This window comes from Schistocerca serialis, chromosome 11 (genome assembly GCF_023864345.2).
Source record: "Schistocerca serialis cubense isolate TAMUIC-IGC-003099 chromosome 11, iqSchSeri2.2, whole genome shotgun sequence".
NCBI classification, from domain to species: Eukaryota; Metazoa; Arthropoda; class Insecta; order Orthoptera; family Acrididae; genus Schistocerca; species Schistocerca serialis.
This window is the reverse complement of record NC_064648.1, coordinates 87229881-87257454: the sequence shown is the minus strand read 5'-3', so window position 1 is coordinate 87257454 and position 27574 is coordinate 87229881. Positions and strand designations below refer to the sequence as shown.

Genomic DNA, 27574 nt, shown 5'->3' with positions numbered 1-27574 from the left:
GTAATAAGAGGAGACACTGTTTTTGGAAAAAAAAGTTTTTAAATTAAAACACTCTAGAACAGCATTTACCTTGTTAAAATTTAAAATTTAATAATCAGGTACTATCACCATCAGACAATTAAAACTATTTGGGAAGAGTAACACAAAGTTTCAGAGGGCAAGACATAGGTATAAATGTAAATAATGTAACTAATTTAAATAATTTACATTAGTTTTGTCCTTTGAAACAATGAGTCACTCTTTAATAGAGTTTTAATTGTGAAATTTAAATTAATTACATTAGTTGCATTATTTGCGTTTATACTTAAGTAGTAAAGGAGTTTTGCTATTTGGGGAGCAAAATAACTGATGATGGTCGAAGTAGAGAGGATATAAAACGTAGACTGGCAATGGCAAGGAAAGCGTTTCTGAAGAAGAGAAATTTGTTAACATCGAGTATTGATTTAAGTGTTAGGAAGTCGTTTCTGAAAGTATTTGTATGGAGTGTAGCTATGTACCGAAGTGAAACGTGGACCATAAATAGTTTAGACAAGAAGAGAACAGAAGATTAGATGGGTAGATCACATAACTAATGAGGAGGTATTGAACAGAATTGGGGAGAAGAGGAGTTTGTGGCACAACTTGACTGCAAGAAGGGATCTATTGGTAGGACATGTTCTGAGGCATCAAGGGATCACCAATTTAGTACTGTAGGGCAGCGTGGCGGGTAAAAATCGTAGAGGGAGACCGATAGATGAGTACACTGAGCAGATTCAGAAGGATGTATGTTGCAGTAGGTACTGGGAGATGAAGAACCTTGCACAGGATAGAGTAGCATGGAGAGCTGCATCAAACCAGTTTCAGGACTGAAGACCACAACAACAACAACGTAACTCTTATGCTCTGGAACTTTTTATTACTCTTCTTGGATAGTTTTAATGGTCTGATGATGATCGTAATACTATCAAAACCAGTCACTTGATTATTTAGTTTTAAATTTCAACATTTTACATTAATCAAAAGCTTTTACTTTAAATTTGGATCGCTGTTTCACAGGAACAATGTTCCAATACATACTGTCTTTGTAGATTAAGCGATTGGATACGGTTTTTATATTTTTACGATAAAATCACATGAGATCATTCCACAATGCTCTAACGGGTTTGTGCTAACCGGAGGTTCATCTTTACACCGTTAGTACATAAAAATATGACATAAAAATCATTACAGTATCTATGAAATCTGCAGAGTAACTATCTATGAGTGTCATTCAATAATAGAAAAGACAATTTCGTCTCGTGAAATAACTGTTTGTGGGGCACGTTTAGTACTTTTATGCCTTTAAGTTGCCATCACTGGGATGAGTCCTGATCAGCTGGTGTATCTACATTGTTTTGTTTATAACCTCAAAAACGCATTTCATGATGGCTAGTCGGCTTGAAACATCCACATTAGTTGAACAACGTCCTGTTATTCTTTTTTACTTGCTGAAGGCGAGAAACCAGAGAATATATACTGCAGAATGTCTAACGTTTATGGTGATGGTTGTATGAATGGTGCAAATTTTTACAAATGGGTAGAGCAGTGCATAAATGGTCGCAACTCAGTGACTGATGGACACCGTTCTGGCTGACCAGTTACAATTTCAACTCCCTCACTTGAAAGTCTAATTGGTGACATTATTCGTGCCGACAGCCCTGTGACTATGGAAATGATAGCTGATAAGGTTCAAGTTAGTAATGGTACAGTTCATAACATTATCTCTAAGAAGCTGAAGTACCGCAACACACGTGCAAGATGGGTCCCAAAGGAGTTGACGCGGCTACACAAGGAAACAAGGTTGAGAGTGTGCACAGAGCTAAAGGAATGTTATGAAAGAGAGAGTGAGCACTTCCTCAACAAAATTTTAACTTGTTATGAAACTTGGGTTCACTATTATGAGCCAGAATCAAAAAGACAGAGCATGGAATGGAAGCACGCCAATTAACCTGTCAAGAAAAAATTCAAAACCCAAGCATTAGCAGGAAAAGTCATGTTGGCAGTGTTTTGGGATGCCGAAGGTCCAGTATTGTTATTATCTCGAAGAGCAGCGTACAATGAACAGCCAACACTACTCGGATTTGCTTTTAAACAAGGTGAAGCCAGCCGTGAGGGAGAGACGTCGTGGATCTCAGGGGAGAGGTGTGATTCTCCAGCAAGACAACGCAGCTCCTCATATTGCTCAACTAACCCGTGATACCATCCACAAAATGTGCTGGGAAATACTGCCCCATCCCCCCTACAGTTATAATTTATCACCTTGTGATTTCCATTTGTTTGGTGCTCTGAAGGAGGCATTACTTAGGAAGAGGTTCCAGGACAACGAGGACGTAAAAAAGTTTGAGGGAAATTGGTTCAAACATCAAGATAAAGAGTTTTTTGCAGCTGGAATCAAAAAGCTTGTAACCCGTTGGAACAAGTGCATAAATTTTCACGTAGATTATGATGAAAAGTAGAAAGGTAATGTTTTGTAAAAATAAACGCTTTTTTCTCCAGACCAATTTGTCTCTTTAATTATTGAATGACCCTCATACCTAATGATTTCTCGCTTCCCACACCCAGGTTCCCAGGTTCGATTCCCGGCGGGGTCAGGGATTTTCTCTGCCTCGTGATGACTGGGTGTTGTGTGCTGTCCTTATGTTAGTTAGGTTTAAGTAGTTCTAAGTTCTAGGGGACTGATGACCATAGCTCTTAAGTCCCATAGTGCTCAGAACCATTTGAACCATTTGAACCTAATGATAAGAAGAGCTCATTTCAAAAACAACATACCGCAAGAGGTTTCCGTTGCGTTGTCAACAGTACTGATGACAACAGAAGGTTGATGTTGAGTTTCCTTTGATGATCTGAAATCCTTTCCGTTTATTTATACATGTCTAAATGGAGACTTGCACACTGCAAGTACTACAGACTAGCAGACAGCCTTGCAACAGTCTCCAGTGAGTAAACGATTACTCATCAAGCAGCGAACTTCAGGCTGTAGGAAGGATAGTTACAGTTCTTCTGTCATTGGTTTTAACTTCACATACAGTCACATAGTTCTTCTCCTTTCCAAATGATAAGCAACCCACGACTAAGTGGATAGCTTGGACCACAGCACTGAAGAGGAATACTGTTGATCGTAAGCAATGGACTACTTCGAAACATTCTCGCGTTTCTCGTCGTCATTTAGTAAATGGCGTGCCTACAAGAGAACCTGATAGCCTAGCATATGTATCAAATTTGCACATGGCGTCAAAATTGTCTCGGCTGATGGTTGCAGCAGATGAAAAAACTACGAGATAGAAAAGAAGGAGAGGGAGAGAGAGAGCAGGACTGTGACGAATGCACACATTACATTCATTTTATTCAGCAGCGCTGATTACCAACTGTTTCACAATACAGCTGGATACAACCTTAGCTTTAGTTTCACATTCTTCTCGTAATACACTATGTGATCAAAAGTATTGGGACACCTGGCTGCAAATGACTTTCAAGTTTGTGGCGCCCTCCATCATTAATGCTGGTGGCCCAGCATTAGCCTTGATGACAACTTCCACTCTCGCAGGCATATGTTCAATCAGGTGCTGAAAAGTTTCTCGGGGAATAGCAGCCCATTCTTCAAGGAGTGCTGCATTGAGGAGAGGTATCCATGTCGGTCGGTGAGGCCTGGCGAGAAGTCGGCATTTCAAAACATCCCGAAGGTGTCCTACAGGATTCAGGTCAGGATTCTGTGCAGGTCAGTCCACGACAGGGATGTTACTGTCGTGTAACCACTCCGCCACAGGCCGTGCATTATGAACACGTGCACTATCGTGTTGAAAGATGCAATCGCCATTTTCAAATTGCTCTTCAACACTGGGAAGGAAGAAGGTGCTTAAAACATTAGTGTAGGCCTGTCCTGTGATAGTGCCGTGCAAAACAACAAGGGGTGCAAGCCCCCTCCATGAAAAACCCGACCACACCATAACACCAGCACCTCCGAATACCACTGTTGGCACTGTACATGCTGGCAGATGACGTTCACCAGGCATTCGCCATACCCACACCCTGCCATCGGACCACCACATTGTGTACCCTAATTCGTAACTCTACACAACGTTTTTCCAGTGTTAAATGGTCCGATGTCTACGCTCCTTACACCAAGCGAGGTGTCGTTTGGCATTTACCGCCGTGATGTGTGGCTTATGAGCAGCTGCTCAACCATAAACTCCAAATTTTCTCACCTGCCACCTAACTGTCATAGTACTTGCTGCGCATCCTGATGCAGTTGGAATTCCTGTGTGATGGTTTGGATAGATGTCTGCCTATTACACATTACGACCCTCTTCAATTGTTGGCTGTCTCTGTCAGTTAACAGACGAGGTCAGCCTGTACGCTTTTGTGCTGTACGCATCTCTTCACGTTTCATCTTCGCTATCACATCGGAAACAGTGGGCCTAGTGATGTTTAGGACTGTGGAAATCTGGCGTACGGATGTATGACACAGGTGACACCCAATCAGCTGAAAGCGTTCGCTGATATCGAGTACCTGGCAGTAGGTGGCAGCACAATGCATCTAATATGAAAAACGTATATTTTTGGAGGTGTCCGGATACTTTTGATCACATAGTTTAAATTGTTTACGGTGGCTCCCAGAGTTAATTATCCAAACCGTGAAAGTCAAGGGAATGTGCAGGCCATGGAAATGGTCCTCCGCTACCTGTCCATCTGTCGTGGTAGAAACCAGTTCATCCATCTCTACTACTGAGACAGAAATGTGCTGCAGCTACATCATGCTTAAACCTTTATTATTTGGAGGGGTACATGTGCTAGTAGTTAAGGGTGTTCTGAATAATGTCCTTGTAAACAATGGATTGGCAGTTTGTGCAACGACCCACAGTCGAAAGTTCTCCCATGGTGGCTGACCGGCCCTGCACATATCATCTATGATGAACTTAGCGATGTACCACGTTAGAGCCACTGGTCTGGCTCTTCCTCAACAGCCCTTACAAGGTGCTGTTCCAGCCGCTTTAAGAGCAACAGATGGTGTTCCTCGCTGAAGAGTCTGTCGTGCTACAGTTCCCGTCTCTTCTATATGACAATACACAGTAATGAAGATTGGGTGACTAACGTCGTCTGGTACAGCCGTGCAACCCCATGTTCATTACCATTCGTGTAACTGTACACAAAGAATATGTCTGCCAGCTCAAGAAATGAATACCTTATCATGTTTGAATGGAGCACTATTAGCTAACACACTACCTGTAGTACATGTTCACAATGGACACGTTGAAGACAGATGTGTGGCGAATGTAAACAAGTCTCCCTGTGATCCAGCATCAACTAGGATACAATGCATCAAATGCGTGCATAGACAAGTGAAGTTGGTTTGCACTTCAAAATCCGTTGAAGATAATCTTTCACTAATAACTCGAAAGCTAAGGATTTTCGGACATACGTTTACACGAACTCTTTTTTTCTTTTGGTGTAAGGAACCTGTCCCCAAAGTTTGTAAAATTATTTTTGAAACACACTGTGTAGGAGTAACTCATCGAGCCAGGCTAATTTTATTCACCTCCAAAAACGTGCAGTACGAATTATTTATGGTATGGACTCAACTGGCTGTTCTCCCTTATGGCTATGAAGTATTACTTATGCATGAGGATGAGTACTAATACTCAAAATAACAACTACATTTGGTAAATATGAGTTGTATTAACTGCCACAAGCATAAATAATCATCATTAATAACATTTACTAACAATAAGCCAGGAATAGCTAGAGGTGACCAACTGCTCCTGCTCCCCTGTAGAATTCCGTAGTATATATATATATATATATATATATATATATATATATATATATATATATATAGTTAATAATAGCAAAAAGCATGACTTATGTAAAATCTGATTTGTACAGTACTTCATCACAGTAATGTGGACTGTCTAACTAAGCTTTGTAAATATACACGTTATGCAGTTACATGTAATATGCGTTTGAAATGTGTGTTTATATGTTTGTGTGGTAGCAGTTCTTAGATAAAAAGGTGTTTCACATTTTTTTTACCTATTACACTTAGCACCTGCGGAAGGAGTATAAACATTTCTTGCACATATTAAGTGTACTGGCTATGGGGAACAGAGTGTCAGTGGAGAAAATTAAATTCTTTAATTGTACACTTCTGAAGAGAAAAAGTGAAGCACCCAAAGACAGCATTGGATGGCATTGTAACTTCATTCATCTACATATCATCAGTGAATATTTACATGGGTAGAAATAGAGTACCTGAGACTGGTAGAATGTCCACCAGTGTATGTTAGTGGTGTTCGTATTCAGTGTTATTACAAGGACTGGTAAGAGATATAATGGACGACAACACCGCCAGGTGTTGAATGATCACTTTGAAGGATACAGAGAGGCCACGTACTCATTTGAGACAGCATTACCAGCAGCTCACCGGATTTGAAAGCGGCCTTATTTTTGGTGTGCATTTGGCCAGCTGGTTGACTCATGCGATATCCAGATCTGCACGACATTTGGATGTGACAGTGGCTTATTGTGGGGCTGCATAGGAAATTGAGGGCAGGCATATTTGTGAGCAAGGTTGTGGTTGACACCGTCTGACCATCACAGTGGAGGATTGTCCAACAATCACTTTACATCAGCACCTTCTACCCAAGTACAAGTAATGGACTTTGTGCAACATTTTGTGTTATTGCAGAGCATTGGTTAGATAATAACCATATTGTGAAATAAACCATAGTCAAATAATAAACCATAGTCAAATAAACCATAGTGTCAAATAGACATTTAAAAGATTAGCAACAATGGGATCATAACTAAAATAAAAATGGCTGAGCTGGGAGTGATTCTATGATTGGGACGCATGGACTGCTTGTGAGTATCGCTACATTGTCTTCAATGATGAATTCCAGTTGTGCATTACCACAGATGACCATAGTCAATGATTATGGCAATGACCTGGGAAGATGTTCCACTGTTCCAATGTTTTACAGAGGCACAACAGTATTGGTACTAGTCTTATGATGTGGGAACTACCAGGTTTGGCTTTGGGTCACAGCTGGTAGTTGTTGAAGGCACTCTGTTAATATGGCAGTAAATCACAGCCATCCCGTGTCTTAATGCGTTACATGTTATGCGATAGCATCGTGGTTTCATTTTCCAACAGGACAGTGCGCATGTCTCTGGGAACTGTCTGCAGCAAGATCCACAGATCTGTCCCCAATAGAACATGCTGGGGACAGCTGAGACGTAAACTCTGTCCCACTGTCAGTACCTGGGATGTCAAAGATGACTTACAACAGTTGTCCTGCCTCAGGAGGAGATACGACTGTTCTATGACATCCTTCCAAAGTGAATCTGTGCATGAAGCCAGAGCAGAGGTGGTGCAACGTCATACTGATAGGTGGACTGATACTGTAAAGTTATTTATAAATTCGACTCAATTTTTAATTCACTGAAATGAGAATACAAACCCTGTCAAACTGTCAAGTTTCATTTTGTTCCCTCCTCCTCTTCTGGGAGTTTCAGTTTTTGGCCATGCAATGCAATATTAACACTGTAAGACAATGTTGGCTTGTAGTGTTATGTCAGTTCATTGTTTGTTCTTAAGGGTATCTGGACAGGTTGATAATACCTATGTTAAATAAAGTAAAACTTGTTTATATGGAAGGTATGTTCTATCAGAAAATATTGGGGAATAAAATTTTGGAAAAATCATGGCTTGTGAGTTACATATTTCTAACCATTTTCGCACAAGGATTTCTAAATATAGTGCTTATTTTTAAGATAATAATTATTTTCTGTTAAAAGTGTACATCATAAATAAGAAAGTTTCTACATTTACTAGATAAGTACAGCTGATTTGTGAATACATTTTTCATCATTTTTCTATAGTCTGTTGTATTTGCACGATGAGGCATTTCCTGCACAGTGCAGGCCATGAATGGGTTTATGGTCTGTCGAAGAGAGGTGAAACGTAATTGCCCCTATAACTTTTGACATGTCTTCTACACTACAAACATTTCGCATGATGACTGTGCCATTATTATTTTGAATTTTATCAATGGCAGATTCTGGAATTCTGTCCTTACCATCTAATCCTCTGCCATCTTCCAATGTGTTTCCCTTGTGAACAGTTATGAGTCACCGCATCCTCATACCCCTCTCACTTTTACACATGATCTACGCACTGCAGTTTAGTGATAGTTACATTTTCTCTGGATTCTCTTCCTCACCCAGTTTGAGACCATGCTCGACGTGACATGGACTCAACAAGTCGTTGGATATCCCCAGCAGAAATGCTGAGCCATGTCGACTCTATAGCCATCCATGATTGCAAAAGTGTTGTCACTGTAAATTGGCTGTGCACGAACCGACCTGTCGATTTTGTACCATAAATGTTCGATGGAATTCATATCGGGCGAACTTGGTAGACAAATCATACATTAGAATTTTGCAGAATGTTCTTCAAACCTTTCACGAACAACTGTGACCCTGTGACATGACACAATGTCATCGATAAAAATTCAATCGTTGTTTGAGAACATGAAGTCCACAAATGGTTGTATATGGTCTCCAAGTAGCCAAAAATAACCATTTCATTCGATGATTGGTTCAGCTGGACAAGAGAACCTAGTCTATTCCATGTCAACAGAGCCTGCACCATTATGCAACCACCAGCAGGTTGAACAGAGACCTGTTGACAGCTTGGGTCCATGACTTCGTGGGATCTGCGCCACGCTGCAACCCTAACATCAGCTAAAATCTGGACTCATCTGAGGAGGCCACGGTCTTCCAGTCGTCCAGAGTCCAACAGATATGGTCGCGAGTCCAGGTTAGGCGTTGCAGGCGACGTCGAGCTGTTAGCAAAGGCAGTCGCGTCGTCCGTCTGCTGCCACAGCCCACTAATGCCAGATTTCGCCCCACTGTTCCAGCGAATACGTTTGTCGTATCTCCCACATTAACTTCTACGGCTATTTCACACAGTGTTTCTTGTCTTCTAGCACTGACAACTCTATACAAACGATGCTAATGTCGGTCGTTCAGCGTAGGCCGTCGGACAATGCATTGAGACGTACTGGCTGCAACGTGGTAATCTCTAGACACTCTTGACATCGTGGATCTCGGAATATTGAATTCCCATATGATTTTCGAAACGGAATGTCCCATCTGTATAGCTCCAACTACCATTACAGGTTAAAAATCTGTTAATTAGCGTCGTACGACGATAATTACATCGCAAACGTTTTCAGGTGAATCATATGAGTATAAATGACAGCTCCGCCCTTTATATACTCCACTGGCCATTAAATTTGCTACACCACGAAGATGTGCTAGAGACGCGAAATTTAAGCGACAAGAAGAAGATGCTGTGCTATCGAAATGATTAGCTTTTCAGAGCATTGACACAAGGTTGGCGCCGGTGGCGACACCTTCAACCTGCTGACATGAGGAAAGTTTCCAACCGATTTCTCTTACACAAACAGCAGTTGACCGGCGTTGCCTGGTGAAACGTTGTTGTGCTGCCTCGTGTAAGGGGGAGAAATCACGTTTCTGACTTTGATATAGGTCGGATTGTAGCCTATCGCGAATGCGGTTTATCGTATCGCGACATTAGTGCTCGCGCTGGTCGAGATCCAATGACTGTTAGCAGAGTATGGAATTGGTGGGTTCATGATGGTAATACGGAACCCCGTGCTGGCTCCCAACGGCCTCGTATCAGTAGCAGTCGAGATGACAGGCATCTTATCTGCGTGACTGTAACTGATCGTGCAGCCACGTCTCGATCCCTGAGATGGGGACGTTTGTAAGACAACAACCGTCTGCACGAACAGTTTGACGACGTTTGCAGCAGCATGAACTATCAGCTCGGAGACTATGGCTGCGGCTACCCATGACGCTGCATCACAGGCAGGAGCGCCTGCGATGGTGTACTCAACGACGAACCTGGGTGCACGAATGGCAAAAAGTCATTTTTTCGGATGAATCCAGGTTCTGTTTACAGCATCATGATGGCCACATCCGTGTTTGACGACATCGCGGTGAACGCACATTGGAAGCGCATGGTGTGCCATTGGTTACACGTCTCGGTCACCTCTTGTTCGCATTAGCGGCACTTTGAACAGTTTACGTTACATTTCAGATGTGTTACGACCCGTGGCTCTGCCCTTCATTCGATGCCCGTGAAACACTACATTTCAACAGAATAATGCACGACCGCGTGTTGCAGGCCCTGTACGGGCCTTTCTGGATACAGAAAATGTTCGACTACTGCCCTGGCCAGCACATTGTCCAGATGTCTCACCAACTGAAAACGTCTGGTCAATGGTGGCCGAGCAATTGGCTCGTCACAATGCGCCAGTCACTACTCGTGATGAACTGTGGTATCGTGTTGAAGCTGCATGGGCAGCTGTACCTGTACACGCCATCCAAGCTCTGTTTGACTCAACGCCCAGGCGTATCAAGGCCGTTATTACGGCCAGAGGTGGTTGTTCTGGGTTCTGATTTCTCAGGATCTACGCACCCAAATTGCGTGAAAATGTAATCACATGTCAGTTGTAGTATAATATATTTGTCCAACGAATACCGATTTATCATCTGCACTCCTTCTTTGTGTAGCAGTTTTAATGGCCAGTAGTGCATGTTTCGTATGCGATACTGCCACCACCTGTATACGTGCATGTCGCTATCCCGTGACTTTTGTCACATCAATGTATATTTGCGTTATGTATCATTGAAAAGTGGAAATTCAGTATATTAAGATCAATGAAACAATTGAGTATTTCACGATTTCAACAAACACGGAGCCTCTTGTAGGCTGAAGGTGAGTGACGTGTTTCCTAATCCCAAAGTCCCCTATTCACGTGATGCACGGAATACGACTGGTAACGTGGTGTGACGTGTTTACTTCTCTGTCCTTGCACAGGCTGGGCTACGGGGAGAGCCTCGAGGAGAAGGACCCTGAGGACGAGGTCAACGAGTACCTGATGCGGGCCATCGACGCCCGCAGCATAGACCGCCTGCGCGCCGAGCACTGCAAGAGTCTGCTGCTCACCTTCCGCAAGGCCGACATAGAGGAGAAGGTACGCCCGCACCGCTCGCTCTATCCTCTATACAGTGTGTAGCAAAACAATAAATACGAAAAGACAGAGGAATTATAGATATTGACTGTGACTGGGCATTGATTTAAACCAATGGGGAAAGCTAAAAACTTTTGCCACACTGGGACTCGAATACAGCTCTCCTGCATACTAGGCAGATACTCTGACCAGCAACCCATCTGGCCACAGCGATGGCCAGGACTGCACGGATTACCCCAACTTATCCATACTCTACTTGTGTAGTACCGCTTGCCCATTATCCACTTTACTCGCAGCGTTTCGCCGATTCCTGTAAGAGTTCGAGCAGGGTGAAGATATGACGGGAGACATGCTAGCATAGTCAATGCAACTGCGATGACCACTTTGTCTAGATGGGTTAGTGGTGAGAGCCTCTCCCTAATAAGCAGGGTGTCCAGGTTCAGATCCTAAGCCATCACAAATTTTCAACTTCCCCCATTGATTTAAGCAGCCAGTGTCTGTGACTCCTTTGTAGCTTAATTCATACTGGCTGCTAGATTAAAATGGTGTCTGCTCCATGGGACATGTCCTAAAGAACAGATACCACACGTAGATGTATACAAAATTTTGCTTTCTTTAGAGCAGATAAAAATACTTTTTTAAAGGAGAAATCAGTGTTGACCAGTTCTACATTGATTTCTCCTTTAAAAAAAGTGTTCCTATCTCTCTCTCTCGATATATATATGGCGTGGGCTGTGCACTGGTTGAAACGAGATGACATTTAGACACTCTCTCTTCTTGTTGTTGTTGTTGTGGTCTTCAGTCCTGAGACTGGTTTGACGCAGCTCTCCATGCTACTCTATCCTGTGCAAGCTTCTTCATCTCCCAGTACCTACTGCAACCTACATCCTTCTGAATCTGCTTAGTGTATTCATCTCTTGGTCTCCCTCTACGATTTCTACCCTCCACGGTGCCCTCCAATGCTAAATTTGTGATCCCTCGATGCCTCAAAACATGTCCCACCAACCGATCCCTTCTTCTAGTCAAGTTGTGCCACAAACTTCTCTTCTCACCAATCCTATTCAATACCTCCTCATTAGTTACATGATCTACCCACCTTATCTTCAGCATTCTACTGTAGCACCACATTTCGAAAGCTTCTATTCTCTTCTTGTCCAAACTAGTAATCGTCCATGTTTCACTTCCATACATGGCTACACTCCATACAAATACTTTCAGAAACGGCTTCCTGACACTTAAATCTATACTCGATGTTAACAAATTTCTCTTCTTCAGAAACGCTTTCCTTGCCATAGCCAGTCTACATTTTATATCCTCTCTACTTCGACCATCATCGGTTATTTTACTCCCTAAATAGCAAAACTCCTTTACTGCTTTAAGTGTCTCATTTCCTAATCCAATTCCCTCAGCATCACCCGACTTAATTTGACTACACTGCATTATCCTCGTTTTGCTTTTGTTGATGTTCATCTTATATCCTCCTTTCAAGACACTGTCCATTCCGTTCAACTGCTCTTCCAAGCCCTTTGCTGTCTCTGACAGAATTACAACGTCATCGGCGAACCTCAAAGTTTTTATTTCTTCTCCACGAATTTTAATACCTACTCCGAATTTTTCTTTTGTTTCCTTTACTGCTTGCTCAATATACAGATTGAATAACATCGGGGAAAGGCTACAACCCTGTCTCACTCCTTTCCCAACCACTGCTTCCCTTTCATGCCCCTCGACTCTTATAACTGCCATCTGGTTTCTGTACAAATTGTAAATAGCCTTTCGCTCCCTGTATTTTACCCCTGCCACCTTCAGAATTTGAAAGAGAGTATTCCAGTTAACATTGTCAAAAGCCTTCTCTAAGTCTAAAAATGCTAGAAACATACGTTTGCCTTTTCTTAATCTTTCTTCTAAGATAAGTCGTAAGGTCAGTATTGCCTCACGTGTTCCAACATTTCTACGGAATCCAAACTGATCTTCCCCGAGGTCGGCTTCTACCAGTTTTTCCATTCGTCTGTAAAGAATTCGCGTTAGTATTTTGCAGCTGTGACTTATTAAACTAATAGTTCGGTAATATTCACATCTGTCAACACCTGCTTTCTTTGGGATTGGAATTCTTATATTCTTCTTGAAGTCTGAGGGTATTTCGCCCGTCTCATATATCGTGCTCACCAGATGGTAGAGTTTTGTCATGACTGGCTCTCCCGAGGCCATCAGTAGTTCTAATGGAATGTTGTCTACTCTGGGGGCCTTGTTTCGACTCAGGTCTTTCAGTGCTCTGTCAAACTCTTCACGCAGTATCTTATCTCCCATTTCGTCTTCATCTACATCCTCTTCCATTTCCATAATATTGTCCTCAAGTACATCGCCCTTGTATACACCCTCTATATACTCCTTCCACCTTTCTGCCTTCCCTTCTTTGCTTAGAACTGGGTTGCCATCTGAGCTCTTGATATTCATACAAGTCGTTCTCTTCTCTCCAAAGGTCTCTTTAATTCTCCTGTAGGCAGTATCTATCTTACCCCTAGTGAGACAAGCCTCTACATCCTTACATTTGTCCTCTAGCCATCCCTGCTTAGCCATTTTGCACTTCCTGTCGATATCATTTTTGAGACGTTTGTATTCCTTTTTGCCTGCTTCATTTACTGCATTTTTATATTTTCTCCTTTCATCAATTAAATTCAATATTTCTTCTGTTACCCAAGGGTTTCTATTAGCCCTCGTCTTTTTACCTACTTGATCGTCTGCTGCCTTCACTACTTTATCCCTCAGAGCTACCCATTCTTCTTCTACTGTATTTCTTTCCCCCATTCCTGTCAATTGTTTCCTTATGCTCTCCCTGAAACTCTCTACAACCTCTGGTTCTTTCAGTTTATCCAGGTCCCATCTCCTTGAATTCCCACCTTTTTGCAGTTTCTTCAGTTTCAATCTGCAGTTCATAACCAATAGATTGTGGTCAGAATCCACATCTGCCCCAGGAAATGTCTTACAATTTAAAACCTGGTTCCTAAATCTCTGTCTTACCATTATATAATCTATCTGATACCCTTTAGTATCTCCAGGATTCTTCCAGGTGTACAATCTTCTTTTATGATTCTTGAACCAAGTGTTAGCTATGATTAAGTTATGCTCTGTGCAAAATTGTACAAGGCGGCTTCCTCTCTCATTCCTTCCCCCCAATCCATATTCACCTACTATGTTTCCTTCTCTCCCTTTTCCTACTGACGAATTACAGTCACCCATGACTGTTAAATTTTCGTCTCCCTTCACTACCTGAATAATTTCTTTTATCTCATCATACATTTCATCTATTTCTTCATCATCTGCTGAGCTAGTTGGCATATAAACTTGACTACTGTAGTAGGCATGGGCTTTGTGTCTATCTTGGCCACAATAATGCGTTCACTATGCTGTTTGTAGTAGCTAACCTGCACTCCTATTTTTTTTTTCATTATTAAACCTACTCCTGCATTACCCCTATTTGATTTTGTATTTATAACCCTGTATTCGTCTGACCAAAAGTCTTGTTCCTCCTGCCACCGAACTTCACTAATTCCCACTATATCTAACTTTAACCTATCCATTTCCCTTTTTAGGTATTCTAACCTACCTGCCTGATTAAGGGATCTGACATTCCACGCTCCGATCCGTAGAATGCCAGTTTTCTTTCTCCTGATAATGACGTTCTCTTGAGTAGTCCCTGCCCAGAGATCCGAATGGGGGACTATTTTACCTCCGGAATATTTTACCCAAGAGGACGCCATCATCATTTAATCATACAGTAAAGCTGCATGTCCTCGGGAAAAATTACGGCTGTAGTTTCCCCTTGCTTTCAGCCGTTCGCAGTACCAGCACAGCAAGGCCGTTTTGGTTAATGTTACAAGGCCAGATCAGTCAATCATCCAGACTGTTGCCCCTGCAACTACTGAAAAGGCTGCTGCCCCTCTTCAGGAACCACATGTTTGTCTGGCCTCTCAACAGATACCCCTCCGTTGTGGTTGCACCTACGGTACGGCCATCTGTATCGCTGAGGCACGCAAGACTCCCCACCAATGGCAAGGTCCATGGTTCATGGGGGGACTCTCTCTTATATATATATATATATATATATATATATATATATATATATATATATATATATAAAATCGTTTTAATCAGTGCACAGCCCACGCCCTATTTTCTACACAACTGTGCCCATGTTTTCGTTATTTCATAATTTTTTACCGTCAGAGAAGACAACCGTAGAGTACTGGTGATCTAAAAGTCATTATAAATTTGAAAACTGAATAAATCACGGAATAATGTAGATAGAAACGTACAAATTGACACACATGCTTGGAATAACATGGGGTTTTATTAGAACCCAAAAAATACAAATGTTCAAAAAATAGCGCATCTGATCAGAATAGCAATTATTGGCATAACAAACTAAGACAAAGTAAAGATCATGTTCTTTACAGGAAATGCTCAATATGTCCACCATCATTCCTCAACAATAGCTGTAGTTGAGGAATAATGTTGTGAACAGCACTGTAAAGCATGTCCGGAGTTACGGTGAGGCATTGGCGTCGGATGTTATCTTTCAGCATCCCTAGAGATGTCGGTCGATCACGACACACTTGCGTCTTCAGGTAACCCCAAAGCCAATAATCGCACCGACTGACGTCTGGGGACCTGGGAGGCCAAGCATGACGAAAGTGGCGGCTGAGCACACGATCATCACCAAACGACGCTCGCAAGAGATCTTTCACGCATCTAGCAATACTTTGCTTTTTTTGGTTCTAATAAAACCCCATGTCATTCGAAGCATGTGTGTCAGTTATTGCCCCTTTATCTACACTATTCGGTGGTTTATTAAGTTTTCAAATTTATACTGAGTTTTTGATCACCCGGTATATAATGTTGTGAGCTGATTTACCAGGTAAAAACTTTCTAAAGTCGAGGATGCATAAATATTTCTTTACTTACAAACAACGATGTCGACATACTTTGCTGTCATCTCCAGGTCTTCAAAAATATGTTCTCAAATATGTTTATTTTGAGTTGGACCTCGCGCCAAATTCCCATGTAGATAAAATGTATCGCACTATACAAATGTCAGTCATAAATGAAACACATATTATCAAACAACACCTTGTGGCCAAGGGTGTGTTTATATATGCAGCGCTCACAGATGACTGTTACATTATATAAACCCAGTACACAATAAAAAGCACATTAGCACATCTGTTAACTTTAATGTCCTAACCACTAAAGGACCACCTTAGACGGTATATAAGGTCTGTAAATAAAGAAAGATTGATGTGATATTGGCTTTAGAAAGTTTTTACCAAGTAAAACAGATCGCTCTTTCTAATTTCTCACCATGAGATAGTTCAATCGATTAATTACCATTTATTAAAGAAGTGCACACACAGTGGAAGACAAAACCTGAATGACAGCTTTAATAACTTCATTTAGAAGAGAAGCACAAAGACAACATTTTGCTTATCTCCTATTGTTAAAATTTACACATATGATGCATGTCTGGCATTCAATGGTGGTAACACTGGAAGAATCAGGACTGTGATGAGACCAGCATTTGACGTTGATTGGTTCTCTGAAAACCTGTTGAAGAAGGCTGATGATGTGCTTAATGCTATTTCTGAAATGTCAACGAAGGACATTTCCAAAAGAGCATGCCAGAAGGCTCAGACTAGAAGGAAAGATCTACATGAAGACCAACAGGCCAAATGTATGACGATGCACAACATTAAGGTACTTGTTTCTTTAATAAATCCTAGCAAAATGCTTTTTCTACATTTGTTGCAAGTTTCGTTATTCTGTGTATAAGAGACATTTTCTTCTGAACCATTTCAGATAAATAGTTGAAGTTTTGTACTTACTATAATACCACTGTGCTACAAAATTTCTCACTGTCCAATTTATTTATTTTTTTAAAGTAAAAATTACTCTGTATTACACACACAAATTTAAAAAATTATTGCTGGGTTGTAAGACTGATACTCAAAAACTGCTGTGCATATTTGTTTATCTAATTGCCAAGAATAACCTACCGCATTTTGAAAGTGATAAGTGAAGTAATGTTTGAGAAAATGTTCCTCGTGTGATAGCAAGTGTTCCAAAAGTATCCAGCCAAGCCTCATCAAATTACTTGATAAACAGTTAAAAAAATAAATTTCTTTAAAACCAATAACATATTGTCAACATGTCAAATTTGATTCAAATATCTTTCGAGCAGTAAAAGCTACATTAGCTTATATGTACCCATGTATTTTCTTGTACCTCCCCCCCCCCCCCACAAGTGATAAAATGTTACATCTGCTGTGTTTTTTGGCTATGGGTCCAAGAAGGTTACATAATTGATGAACCGTGATGATGTGGATCAATTCATTTTAAAATCACATTATTACCTTAGAGAAAACGTTTGTTTTGGATTCCCACACAAGCCCTAAAATTTAGTCGGTTTTTGAATAATTTTCACTCTGTATAAGATATTGTATAGCATACATTACCATATACTGTGGAGATGCGACTATTGCGTGGTGCAACGATTTCCTCTGATATCTTTCCAAGGCCGTACGTAACCCACATAACGAGGCTAAGACAACTTGACGGAGTCAGAGCATGGGTTGCTTGCTGTACAACGGCAGGCTCACAGCGCTTGAGCCATACCAGAAATTCTGTGCACAGTGGTGATATCTATGTTGTGCTGCAGCTGTGGGCATGCTTTACACATAAAAAAGGACTTCTCGCTGTGTTGCAGTACTCCAAGGAGGGCGATCGCATGATGTCGACCTACTTCTTCAGCTCCTTCTTCATCTTCCTGTCCATCATGCTGGTCGAGCTCATCATCATGCCACAGTAAGTTTTACATTCATATCCTTTGTTCTGATTTTTTCTCTCAGTAGGATAGTTTTTTTGTTATTGTACTTCTTTATAGTGACAAGACACGTACACAAATTTAAAAAAGTTTTGCATCACCTCGGTTCGAGAGTTCCAGAACCTGTACAGCCTGGAATAGGGATCAACATATCATTTCCGCCCTTTTTGTTGCTCATGAGAAACACACATTGCATGTTGTATCACCATACAGCGAAACTTTCAGAGGTGGTGGCCCAGATTGCTGTACACACTGGTACCTCTAATACCCAGTACCACTGATGCATGCCTGTGTTCGTCGTGGCATACTGTCCACAAGTTCATCAATGCATTGTTGGATCACATTGTCCCACTCCTCAACGGCCATTCGGCATAGATCCCTCAGAATGGTTGGTGGGTCACGCCATCAATAAACAGCATTTTCAATCTATCCCAGGCATGTTCGATAGCGTTCATGCCTGGAGAACATGCTGGCCACACTAGTCGAGCGATGTCGTTATCCTGAAGGAAGTCATTCACAAGATGTGCACGATGGGAGCGCGAGTTGTCGTCCGTGAAGACGAATGCCTCGCCAATATGCTGCTGATATGGTTGCACTATCGGCTGGAGGATGGCATTCACGTATCGTACAGTCATTATGGCGCCTTCCCTGACCACCAGTAGCGTACGTCGGACTCACATAACACCACCCTAAAACTGCAGGGACCCTCCACCTTGCTGCACTCGCTGGACAATGTGTCTAAGTCCTTCAGCCTGACCGGGTTGCCTCCAAACACGTTTCCAACGATTGAAGGCATATGCGACATCAGTGATGCCAATCCCGAGCAGTTCATTCGGTATGTTGTTGGGACCATCTGAACTGCACTGCATGGTGCCGTGGTTGAAAAAGATGGACTTCGGTGTGGACGTCGGCAGTGAAGCTGCGCACCATGTAGTCTATTGCCCACAGAGTGAGTCATAACACGACGTCCTGTGGCAGCACGAAAAGCATTGTTCAACATGGTGCTTTTGTTGTCAGGGTTCCACCGAGCCACAATACGTAGGTAGCGGTCATCCACTGCAATAGTAGCCGTTGGGCGGCCTGAGCGAGGCATGTCGTCTTCAGTTCCTGTCTTTCTGTATCTCCTCCATGACCGAACAACATCGCTTTGGCTCACTCCGAGACGCCTGGACACTTCCCTTGCTGAGAGCCCTTCCTGGCACAAAGTAACGATGCGGATGTGACCGAATCGCGCCATTGACCTAGACATGATAGAACAACAGACAACACGAGCCGTGTGCCTACTTTTTGGTCGAATGACTGTAACTGATCAGCTGTCGGACCCCTTCCGTCTAGTAGGCGCTTCTCATGCATGGTTCTTTACATTTTTGGGCGGGTTTAATGACATCTCTGAGCAGTCTGTGATATAATATCCACAGTGAAAGTCTATCCTCAAGTGTTCTGGGAACTGGGGTGATGCAAAAAGTTTTTTGATGTGTGTATTTTGGGAATGGTCTTATGATAAGCATGGAAATCAAGGCTAAGTAGTAGCTGTAACAGATTCCGTAAAAACCGTTTAAAAATTCTGAGTTGATAATGAAATGAAATAAAAATTTGTCACCCACCCACGAGCTGTGACACTAATCCATGTGGCACCACCTCTAGCCTTGGTAATGCACCCAGTTGTGCAACAAAGAGAGTCTACAAGTTGCTGCACGTATGCCATACCCAGCTGAAGACACTCAGCGCTGATTAGATCTCGTAAATTTCCCAAATTGCAAGGCCGTTGTTTGCTACATTTCACACACTGTTCAGAATAGTCCCAGGCATTTTATGTGAGAATAGGGTAAAGTGGTGTGGCAGCCCAGTCAAGATGCAATAAGGTACCAGAGTGTTCGTCAACCAGGAAAATATGGATGCAGCCTTGTGAACATGGCTGTTCTCATCTCGGCAGATGGGACTGTCGACGATATACTCACCATGAGGTGTACAGGAAACGAAACACTTGATTACCAAGAATATTGAAATAAACATCGTGTTTTGTGTTAACAATAATCTGAACGAGTGAGCCAAAATCCATGGCTCAGGGTGGGCACTCGCCATCATCTATGGTGATGGTGGGCTCCACAGTTTAAAGACCATTCATCCTGGTGTCTTGTCACTACAACAGTGGAGCTGTTGAACCATGTGGAGCTGCCATGGTGATCCCTCACCGATCATACAGCGCTTGTGTCAGGGCTCTGTGGTTTTGTGGACGTCAGCAACTGTGGCTTCTCGCATGGTTTGTCTGCTGGGCGGACAAAGTGCTAACACTGGTACACCGTGCTCCAGTATCCACGTATGTCGTTGAGACCAAAAATGTGCTCTCTGGGTAGGGCTCTACCAGTATAGTTGGTATGAATTAGAGGCTGTTACAACCGGGGATGTTTTACTAGCAATTTGCCCAACAATTCCAGGTACCCCCACAGCTGCTGTCCACTTTCAGCCTTGGAGGTGACGCTTCATTTTCCATCAGTCGACTCGCTCACCACCGCACCAGTCACGTCCTAATCCTCAAGCTATGAAAAAACACCCTCAAAACATCACAGATCCACTTCTTAGTAAACGCGTCATTGAACTTTGATTTTATCCATACTGCATTAGAGATCGTGGTTGTGAATGTCAATGTTAAAAAATATATCTGCTCAACCACTTGTTTATACTGTAAAACACTAAGATTGACGCGTTTCGGAAGTCAAGCTTCCATGATCAGAATAATAAAAAGTAAAAGAACCTGTTAAAACTTTAAAATGGAACATGCCCCAGTCACAATAAAATTGATAATAAAATTAAAACATCGTGGCTACTTCCCTTGTTGCAGCCGTGTCTTCCAAGGTGCATCTCCACATAGTCGTCAAAATATAAAAAACTCTAAAATGGTGTCGCCTATGGTGTTCAACATCTAACCACATGGCTCTCTCCTCTATCGTCGTAAACCGCCCGTGCGTCTTCGTTGATACCACACACCACGTAGCCAAACACGACACTGAAACGCGAGTGAGCTCACGCGCAAGTAAACAAGGTAGTCACAGAGATGTCTATACAAACAGATAGCGTACACATGTTCCAAGGACCTCATGAAATGATGGTATACTGCCAATTGCTAAAAATGTAGTTACTAAAAGAAACCAGTGGAATGTTTGAAAAAGTTATTTGTATCACCAGTTAGCTGTTCATTCAGTGTGTTCTGATTGTCCACGCTATGTATCGTAATTTCCATCTGTTCTTTTAGGTCCAGCTTATTGCCTTTGTCCTGTCTATGTAAAATAACGAGATCGTGATCTATTCCCAACATCGGGTGTCCTGTTTCCCAAATACACGTGTCGTTGAGACCAAAAATGTGCTCTCTGGGTAGGGCTCTACCAGTGTAGTTGGTATGAATTAGAGGCTGTTACAACCAGGGATGTTTTACTAGCAATTTGCCCAACAATTCTAGGTACCCCCACAGCTGCTGCCCACTTTCAGCCTTGGAGGTGACGCTTCATTTTCCATCAGCCGACTCACTCACCACCGTACCAGTCACGCCCTGACCCTCGAGCTATGAAGAAACACCCTCAAAACGTCAAAGGTCCACTTCTTAGTAAAAGCGTCATTGAACCTTTAGAGAGCTTGATGCGTAGCATCTTATGAGTAGAAGCAAACTCATGCCTCATCGGACCACCCTACTCAGTTGCTGGAAGGTTTTGTCCGGCTTCTGTGTTGTTTTGGCAATTGAAGGCGTGACGTTTTCTCTGCCGTTCTGAGCGGCAGCCTTTTGCGTGGTATGCTGCTCCAAATGTCTGTGTTGCACGCAGTTCGCAGTGTTTGTTCAGAAATTGCTTGAGATCTAACTACCAGGTGATCAAAAAGTCAATATAAATTTGAAAACTTAATAAACTACGGACTAGTATAGATATAGAGGTAAAAATTGACACACATGCTTGGAATGACATGGGGTTTTATTAGAACAAAAAAAATTGCTAGACACGTGAAAGATCTCTTGCGCGCGTCGTTTGGTGATGATCGTGTGCTCAGCTGCCACTTTCGTCATGCTTGGCCTCCCAGTTCCGCAGACCTCAGTCCGTGAGATTATTGGCTTTGGGGTTACCTGAAGTCGCAAGTGTATCGTGATCGGCCGACATCTCTAGGGATGCTGAAAGACATCCAACGCCAATGCCTCACCATAACCCCGGACATGCTTTACAGTGCTGTTCACAGCATTATTCCTGGACTACAGCTATTGTTGAGGAATGATGGTGGGCATATTGAGCAACATCATCTTAGCTTTGTGTCACTTTGTTATGCTTATTATTGCTATTCTGATCAGATGAAGCGCCATCTGTCGGACATTTTTTGAACTTTTGTATTTTTTTTTGTTCTAATAAAACCCCATGTCATTCCAAGCATGTGTGTCAATTTGAACCTCTCTATCGACATTATTCCGTGATTTATTGATTTTTCAAATTTATACTGACTTTTTGATCACCCGGTACATTCACTGACAGCAGCACTGTCAGGTCTGAACGCGATTGTCGTTGACAAGGTGTGACATTCATATCAAATCGTTGCCGGCTATATATTTTATGACCTACCGCGCTGATACTTTAACAAATCCAGTGGCTTTATTCAAGGTGAAAGCATGGGCACGTCCATACATGGTAAGTCCTTTGTGCAACTCTGTCATGTCTCTGTGTCCACCCATTTTACTGCCCTGATACCATGCAACCGATGGGCACGTTAGACACCACTTCCCTGCTGCTATTTACGTCAGCAACCATACACTGTCTACAGCGCTGAAAAGCGACCTCTGCTCCCATTTGGGGTGGGCGTGTAGGGGCGGTGGTTAATAATGATCTCATTTAAAGTTAGTTGTTCGTGAAACGTAGGACAATATCTTACGCACAGGTAGATGCAAACTGTGGGCAGTACCAGTAATGGAAGTGACCGAAGTGTTATCAGAGGGGGAGAAAGACGAACGTGACAGAACAGAAATGATGAAGAGAAGGTGTAAACAAATGAACCATGACCAACTGAGAGACAAATGGCAAAGGAAGAGTAATTGGGCGAAAATGAGAGCACTTGCTTCATTTTGCAAACTGAAGAACCCACACAACAGTTGATGAATCAACGATACTTTATTGCTTACACAAATCGTTTCAGAATGCTAAAACCTCATCAACTGGTGTGGACTGTAAGGATTAAAAGAATATGTTAAGAGACTAGGGCACGAAATTCTCAAAAAATGGAAAATGTAATGGATAAGCGGTTATACGCTTAAAACCTTCGAAATGAATCAATAAAAAAGGAGCACTTAACGGACTGAGGTCATCTTCCACCCCAATGTTGTTATGGAACAAAAGTTCCATGTCAAGTATAAAATACACTCCTGGAAATTGAAATAAGAACACCGTGAATTCATTGTCCCAGGAAGGGGAAACTTTATTGGCATATTCCTGGGGTCAGATACATCACATGATCACACTGACAGAACCACAGGCACATAGACACAGGCAACAGAGCATGCACAATGTCGGCACTAGTACAGTGTATATCCACCTTTCGCAGCAATGCAGGCTGCTATTCTCCCATGGAGACGATCGTAGAGATGCTGGATGTAGTCCTGTGGAACGGCTTGCCGTGCCATTTCCACCTGGCGCCTCAGTTGGACCAGCGTTCGTGCTGGACGTGCAGACCGCGTGAGACGACGCTTCATCCAGTCCCAAACATGCTCAATGGGGGACAGATCCGGAGATCTTGCTGGCCAGGGTAGTTGACTTACACCTTCTAGAGCACGTTGGGTGGCACGGGATACATGCGGACGTGCATTGTCCTGTTGGAACAGCAAGTTCCCTTGCCGGTCTAGGAATGGTAGAACGATGGGTTCGATGATGGTTTGGATGTACCGTGCACTATTCAGTGTCCCCTCGACGATCACCAGTGGTGTACGGCCAGTGTAGGAGATCGCTCCCCACACCATGATGCCGGGTGTTGGCCCTGTGTGCCTCGGTCGTATGCAGTCCTGATTGTAGCGCTCACCTGCACGGCGCCAAACACGCATACGACCATCATTGGCACCAAGGCAGAAGCGACTCTCATCGCTGAAGACGACACGTCTCCATTCGTCCCTCCATTCACGCCTGTCGCGACACCACTGGAGGCGGGCTGCACGATGTTGGGGCGTGAGCGGAAGACGGCCTAACGGTGTGCGGGACCGTAGCCCAGCTTCATGGAGACGGTTGCGAATGGTCCTCGCCGATACCCCAGGACCAACAGTGTCCCTAATTTGCTGGGAAGTGGCGGTGCGGTCCCCTACGGCACTGCGTAGGATCCTACGGTCTTGGCGTGCATCCGTGCGTCGCTGCGGTCCGGTCCCAGGTCGACGGGCACGTGCACCTTCCGCCGACCACTGGCGACAACATCGATGTACTGTGGAGACCTGACGCCCCACGTGTTGAGCAATTCGGCGGTACGTCCACCCGGCCTCCCGCATGCCCACTATACGCCCTCGCTCAAAGTCCGTCAACTGCACATACGGTTCACGTCCACGCTGTCGCGGCATGCTACCAGTGTTAAAGACTGCGATGGAGCTCCGTATGCCACGGCAAATTGGCTGACACTGACGGCGGCGGTGCACAAATGCTGCGCAGCTAGCGCCATTCGACGGCCAACACCGCACTTGCTGGTGTGTCCGCTGTGCCGTGCGTGTGATCATTGCTTGTACAGCCCTCTCGCAGTGTCCGGAGCAAGTATGGTGGGTCTGACACACCGGTGTCAATGTGTTCTTTTTTCCATTTCCAGGAGTGTAAAAGGGGAGAATCTAGGAATTTACCAAAATGACATCATAACGAGAAAACAAGGATCAGCTAAAACACAGAAGATCTAAGATGCAATTCAAAAACAAAAAAAAAATACTATGTAGTAATACGTACATAGTGTTTACGCCAGATAGTGGGAATTTAGTATACCGAAATGGGTCGTGCAAGCAATAACATATTGTTGGTTGAGCAACTACTGTGCAGTTCCTTCGATTTACAAAGTGGACTTGTACAGCTGCAGCTGCCCAGAAAAAGAACTGTTCGTGAATTTGCTTCGTTATTTGAAACAGGCAAATAGCCATAGATGTTAATTTCCGTAAGGAAAGAAGACACTTGAGCTTCTTCTTAACTGCAGAAAGTCTTTTTCGATCCGGCAATTACTCAGCCGTCTCCACACCATTAATTTAGACTCTAGGCTTCCATTACGAAGAACACCACCCACCTCCCAGCACCACGGTGCGGAAGATGGTGAGCAAGGGGCACATGTAATGGAACCTGTATCAGTCGCGTCAGGTTGTTCTTACCAACGAATTCAGGGTTTGCGTAATGCCCGACAGGTGAGGTAGAAGGATGTGGAGGCGGCCAACTAACAGTGCATGTCTCAGGCTTTCAGTCTCACGGTTTGAGCAGGGATGTGGATCGGTCACGTCTTGGGCCAGTACCGCATTTGGATGTGGGACATCTCTCTTCGTTAGCAAGGGTAGTTTGAGGACTGTGCAGTATTAGGACAGGATCCTATAAATTATTGAGCAGCCCCACAGTCGATAACCTGGCGATGGATTTGTCCTTTGAAGTGTTGAAGCCTGTCCTCGTGAATGCCTTCCTTCAAGACGCAAGGAGCAACGAAATGGAGTGGCTTGCTGTGTCTGCTGACATATTCCCCACTCATCATGCTGCGGCCGGTTGCAACTTGCAGTATGTCGTCGTGGGAAACCTCCTCACTCGCTTGATGGTCTCAGGAATGGCACGTGCTTGAGCAACAACATACCGACCACTTCACAGACAGCATGCGAGACTTAATTTCCACACTGAGACTGAAGGGCATTGACTTGTGCAGCTGCTATGAGGTCACATTATCCCTTTGAAGTATACATAGAGGGGAGAAACTCATGGGATACCTGTCCAGCATAGTGCAACAGTTGGACGTGACATGGACTCAACAAGTCGTTGGAGGTCTCCTTCAACAATATTGAGCATTGCTACTTCTACAGCCATTCATAATTGTGAAAGCGTAGCCAGTGCAGGATTTTGTGCATGAACTGACCTCTCAATTATGTTTGATGGGATTCGTGTCAGCCAATTTGAGAGGCCCAAGTATTGACATGTACTGTCCAGAAGGTTTTTCAAACCAATCGCCAAACAATTATGGCCAGGTGATACGACATATTGTGATCCATAAAAATTCCGTCGTTGTTTGGGAACATGAAGTCCATCAATGGCTGCAAATGGTTCAAATGGCTCTGAGCACTATGGGACTTAACATCTGAGGTCGTCAGTCCCCTAGAACGGAGAAGTACTTAAACCTAACTAACCTAAGGACATCACACACATCCATGTTCGAGGCAGGATTCGATCCTGCGACCGTAGCGGTTGTGCGGTTCCAGACTGAAGCGCCTAGAAACGTTGAGCCACTCCGGCCGGCTGCAAACGGTCTCCAAGTAGCTGAACATAACCATTCCCAGGCAATTATTGGTTTACTGGAACCAGAGGACTCAGTCCACTCCATGTAAACACAGCCCACACTAGTGTGGAGCCGCCAACAGCTTGCACAATGCCTTGTTGACAACTTGAATCCACGGCAACGTGGGGTCTGTGTCACACTCGAACCATATCGTCAGCTCTTACCAACTGAAATCGGGTCCCGTCTGACCAGGCCTAGGTTTTCTAGTCGTCTAGGGTCCAACCGATGTGGTCACGAGCCCAGGAGATGCTCTGCTGGCGATGTTGTGATGTTAGAGAAGTCAGACGAGTGGGTCGTCTTCTGCCACAGCTTATTAACGCGAAATTTCGCCGCACTGTCATAATGGATGCGTTCGTCGTACATCCAATATTGATTTCTGCTTCTGCTGTTATTTCATACAGTGTTGTTTGTATGTTAGCACTGACAACTCTACGTAAAAGCTGCTGCTTTCGGTCATTAATTGAAGGCCGTCAGTTACTGTGCCGTTCGAGGTGAGGACTAATGCTTGAAATTTGGTATTCTCGGCAGACTCTTGGCACAGTGGATCGCGGAATACTGAATTCCCCAACGATTTCCGAAATGGAATGTCCCATGCGTCTAGATCCAGCTACCATTCCGCGCTCACCATCTGTTAATTTCCGTTGTGTCACCAAATTCACTTCGGAAAACTTTTCGTATGAATCACCTGAGTACAAATGATAGTCCAACCAGTGCCCTTTGTGTATGGAATGCTACCGCCATTCGGGTATGTGCATATAGCTACCCTATGTCTGATGTCACCACAGGGTAAACCTGAATTGCTGTAAAAAGACAAGACGTTGTTTAATGCTGTTACCAAAAATGTCGAGAAAAGTTCTTGACCGATTTAGTTCAAATTTGTACGCGATACTATAATAAGCATCTTGACAGACATAGGCCATATACAATATTTTTAGTAAATGTAATAGACAGATATAAGACATAACAGGTAAAAGTTAGCAAGAGTTTCGAAGAGCTTTTGACCGATTTACTTCAAATTTTTATACGAAGCTCTAATAAGTATTCAGAAGGTCATGGTAGGCTGCAAGTTTTTCTACATGTAATATACAGATGTACGATGTATACAGCGGGCAACGGCCTTGCCGCA

The 27574-nt window shown here is 43.3% G+C and overlaps 1 protein-coding gene across 1 annotated transcript in view; it reads left to right on the top strand.

The window, feature by feature from the left end:
* Positions 1-27574, top strand: part of LOC126426481 (adenylate cyclase type 5-like) — an 858869-nt gene that overhangs the window by 622998 nt on the left and 208297 nt on the right. The window contains exons 9-10 of the mRNA XM_050088392.1: positions 10928-11084; positions 17839-17936. Of these exons, the coding sequence (XP_049944349.1) occupies positions 10928-11084; positions 17839-17936 (255 nt within the window). The remainder of the gene's footprint in view (positions 1-10927; positions 11085-17838; positions 17937-27574) is intronic.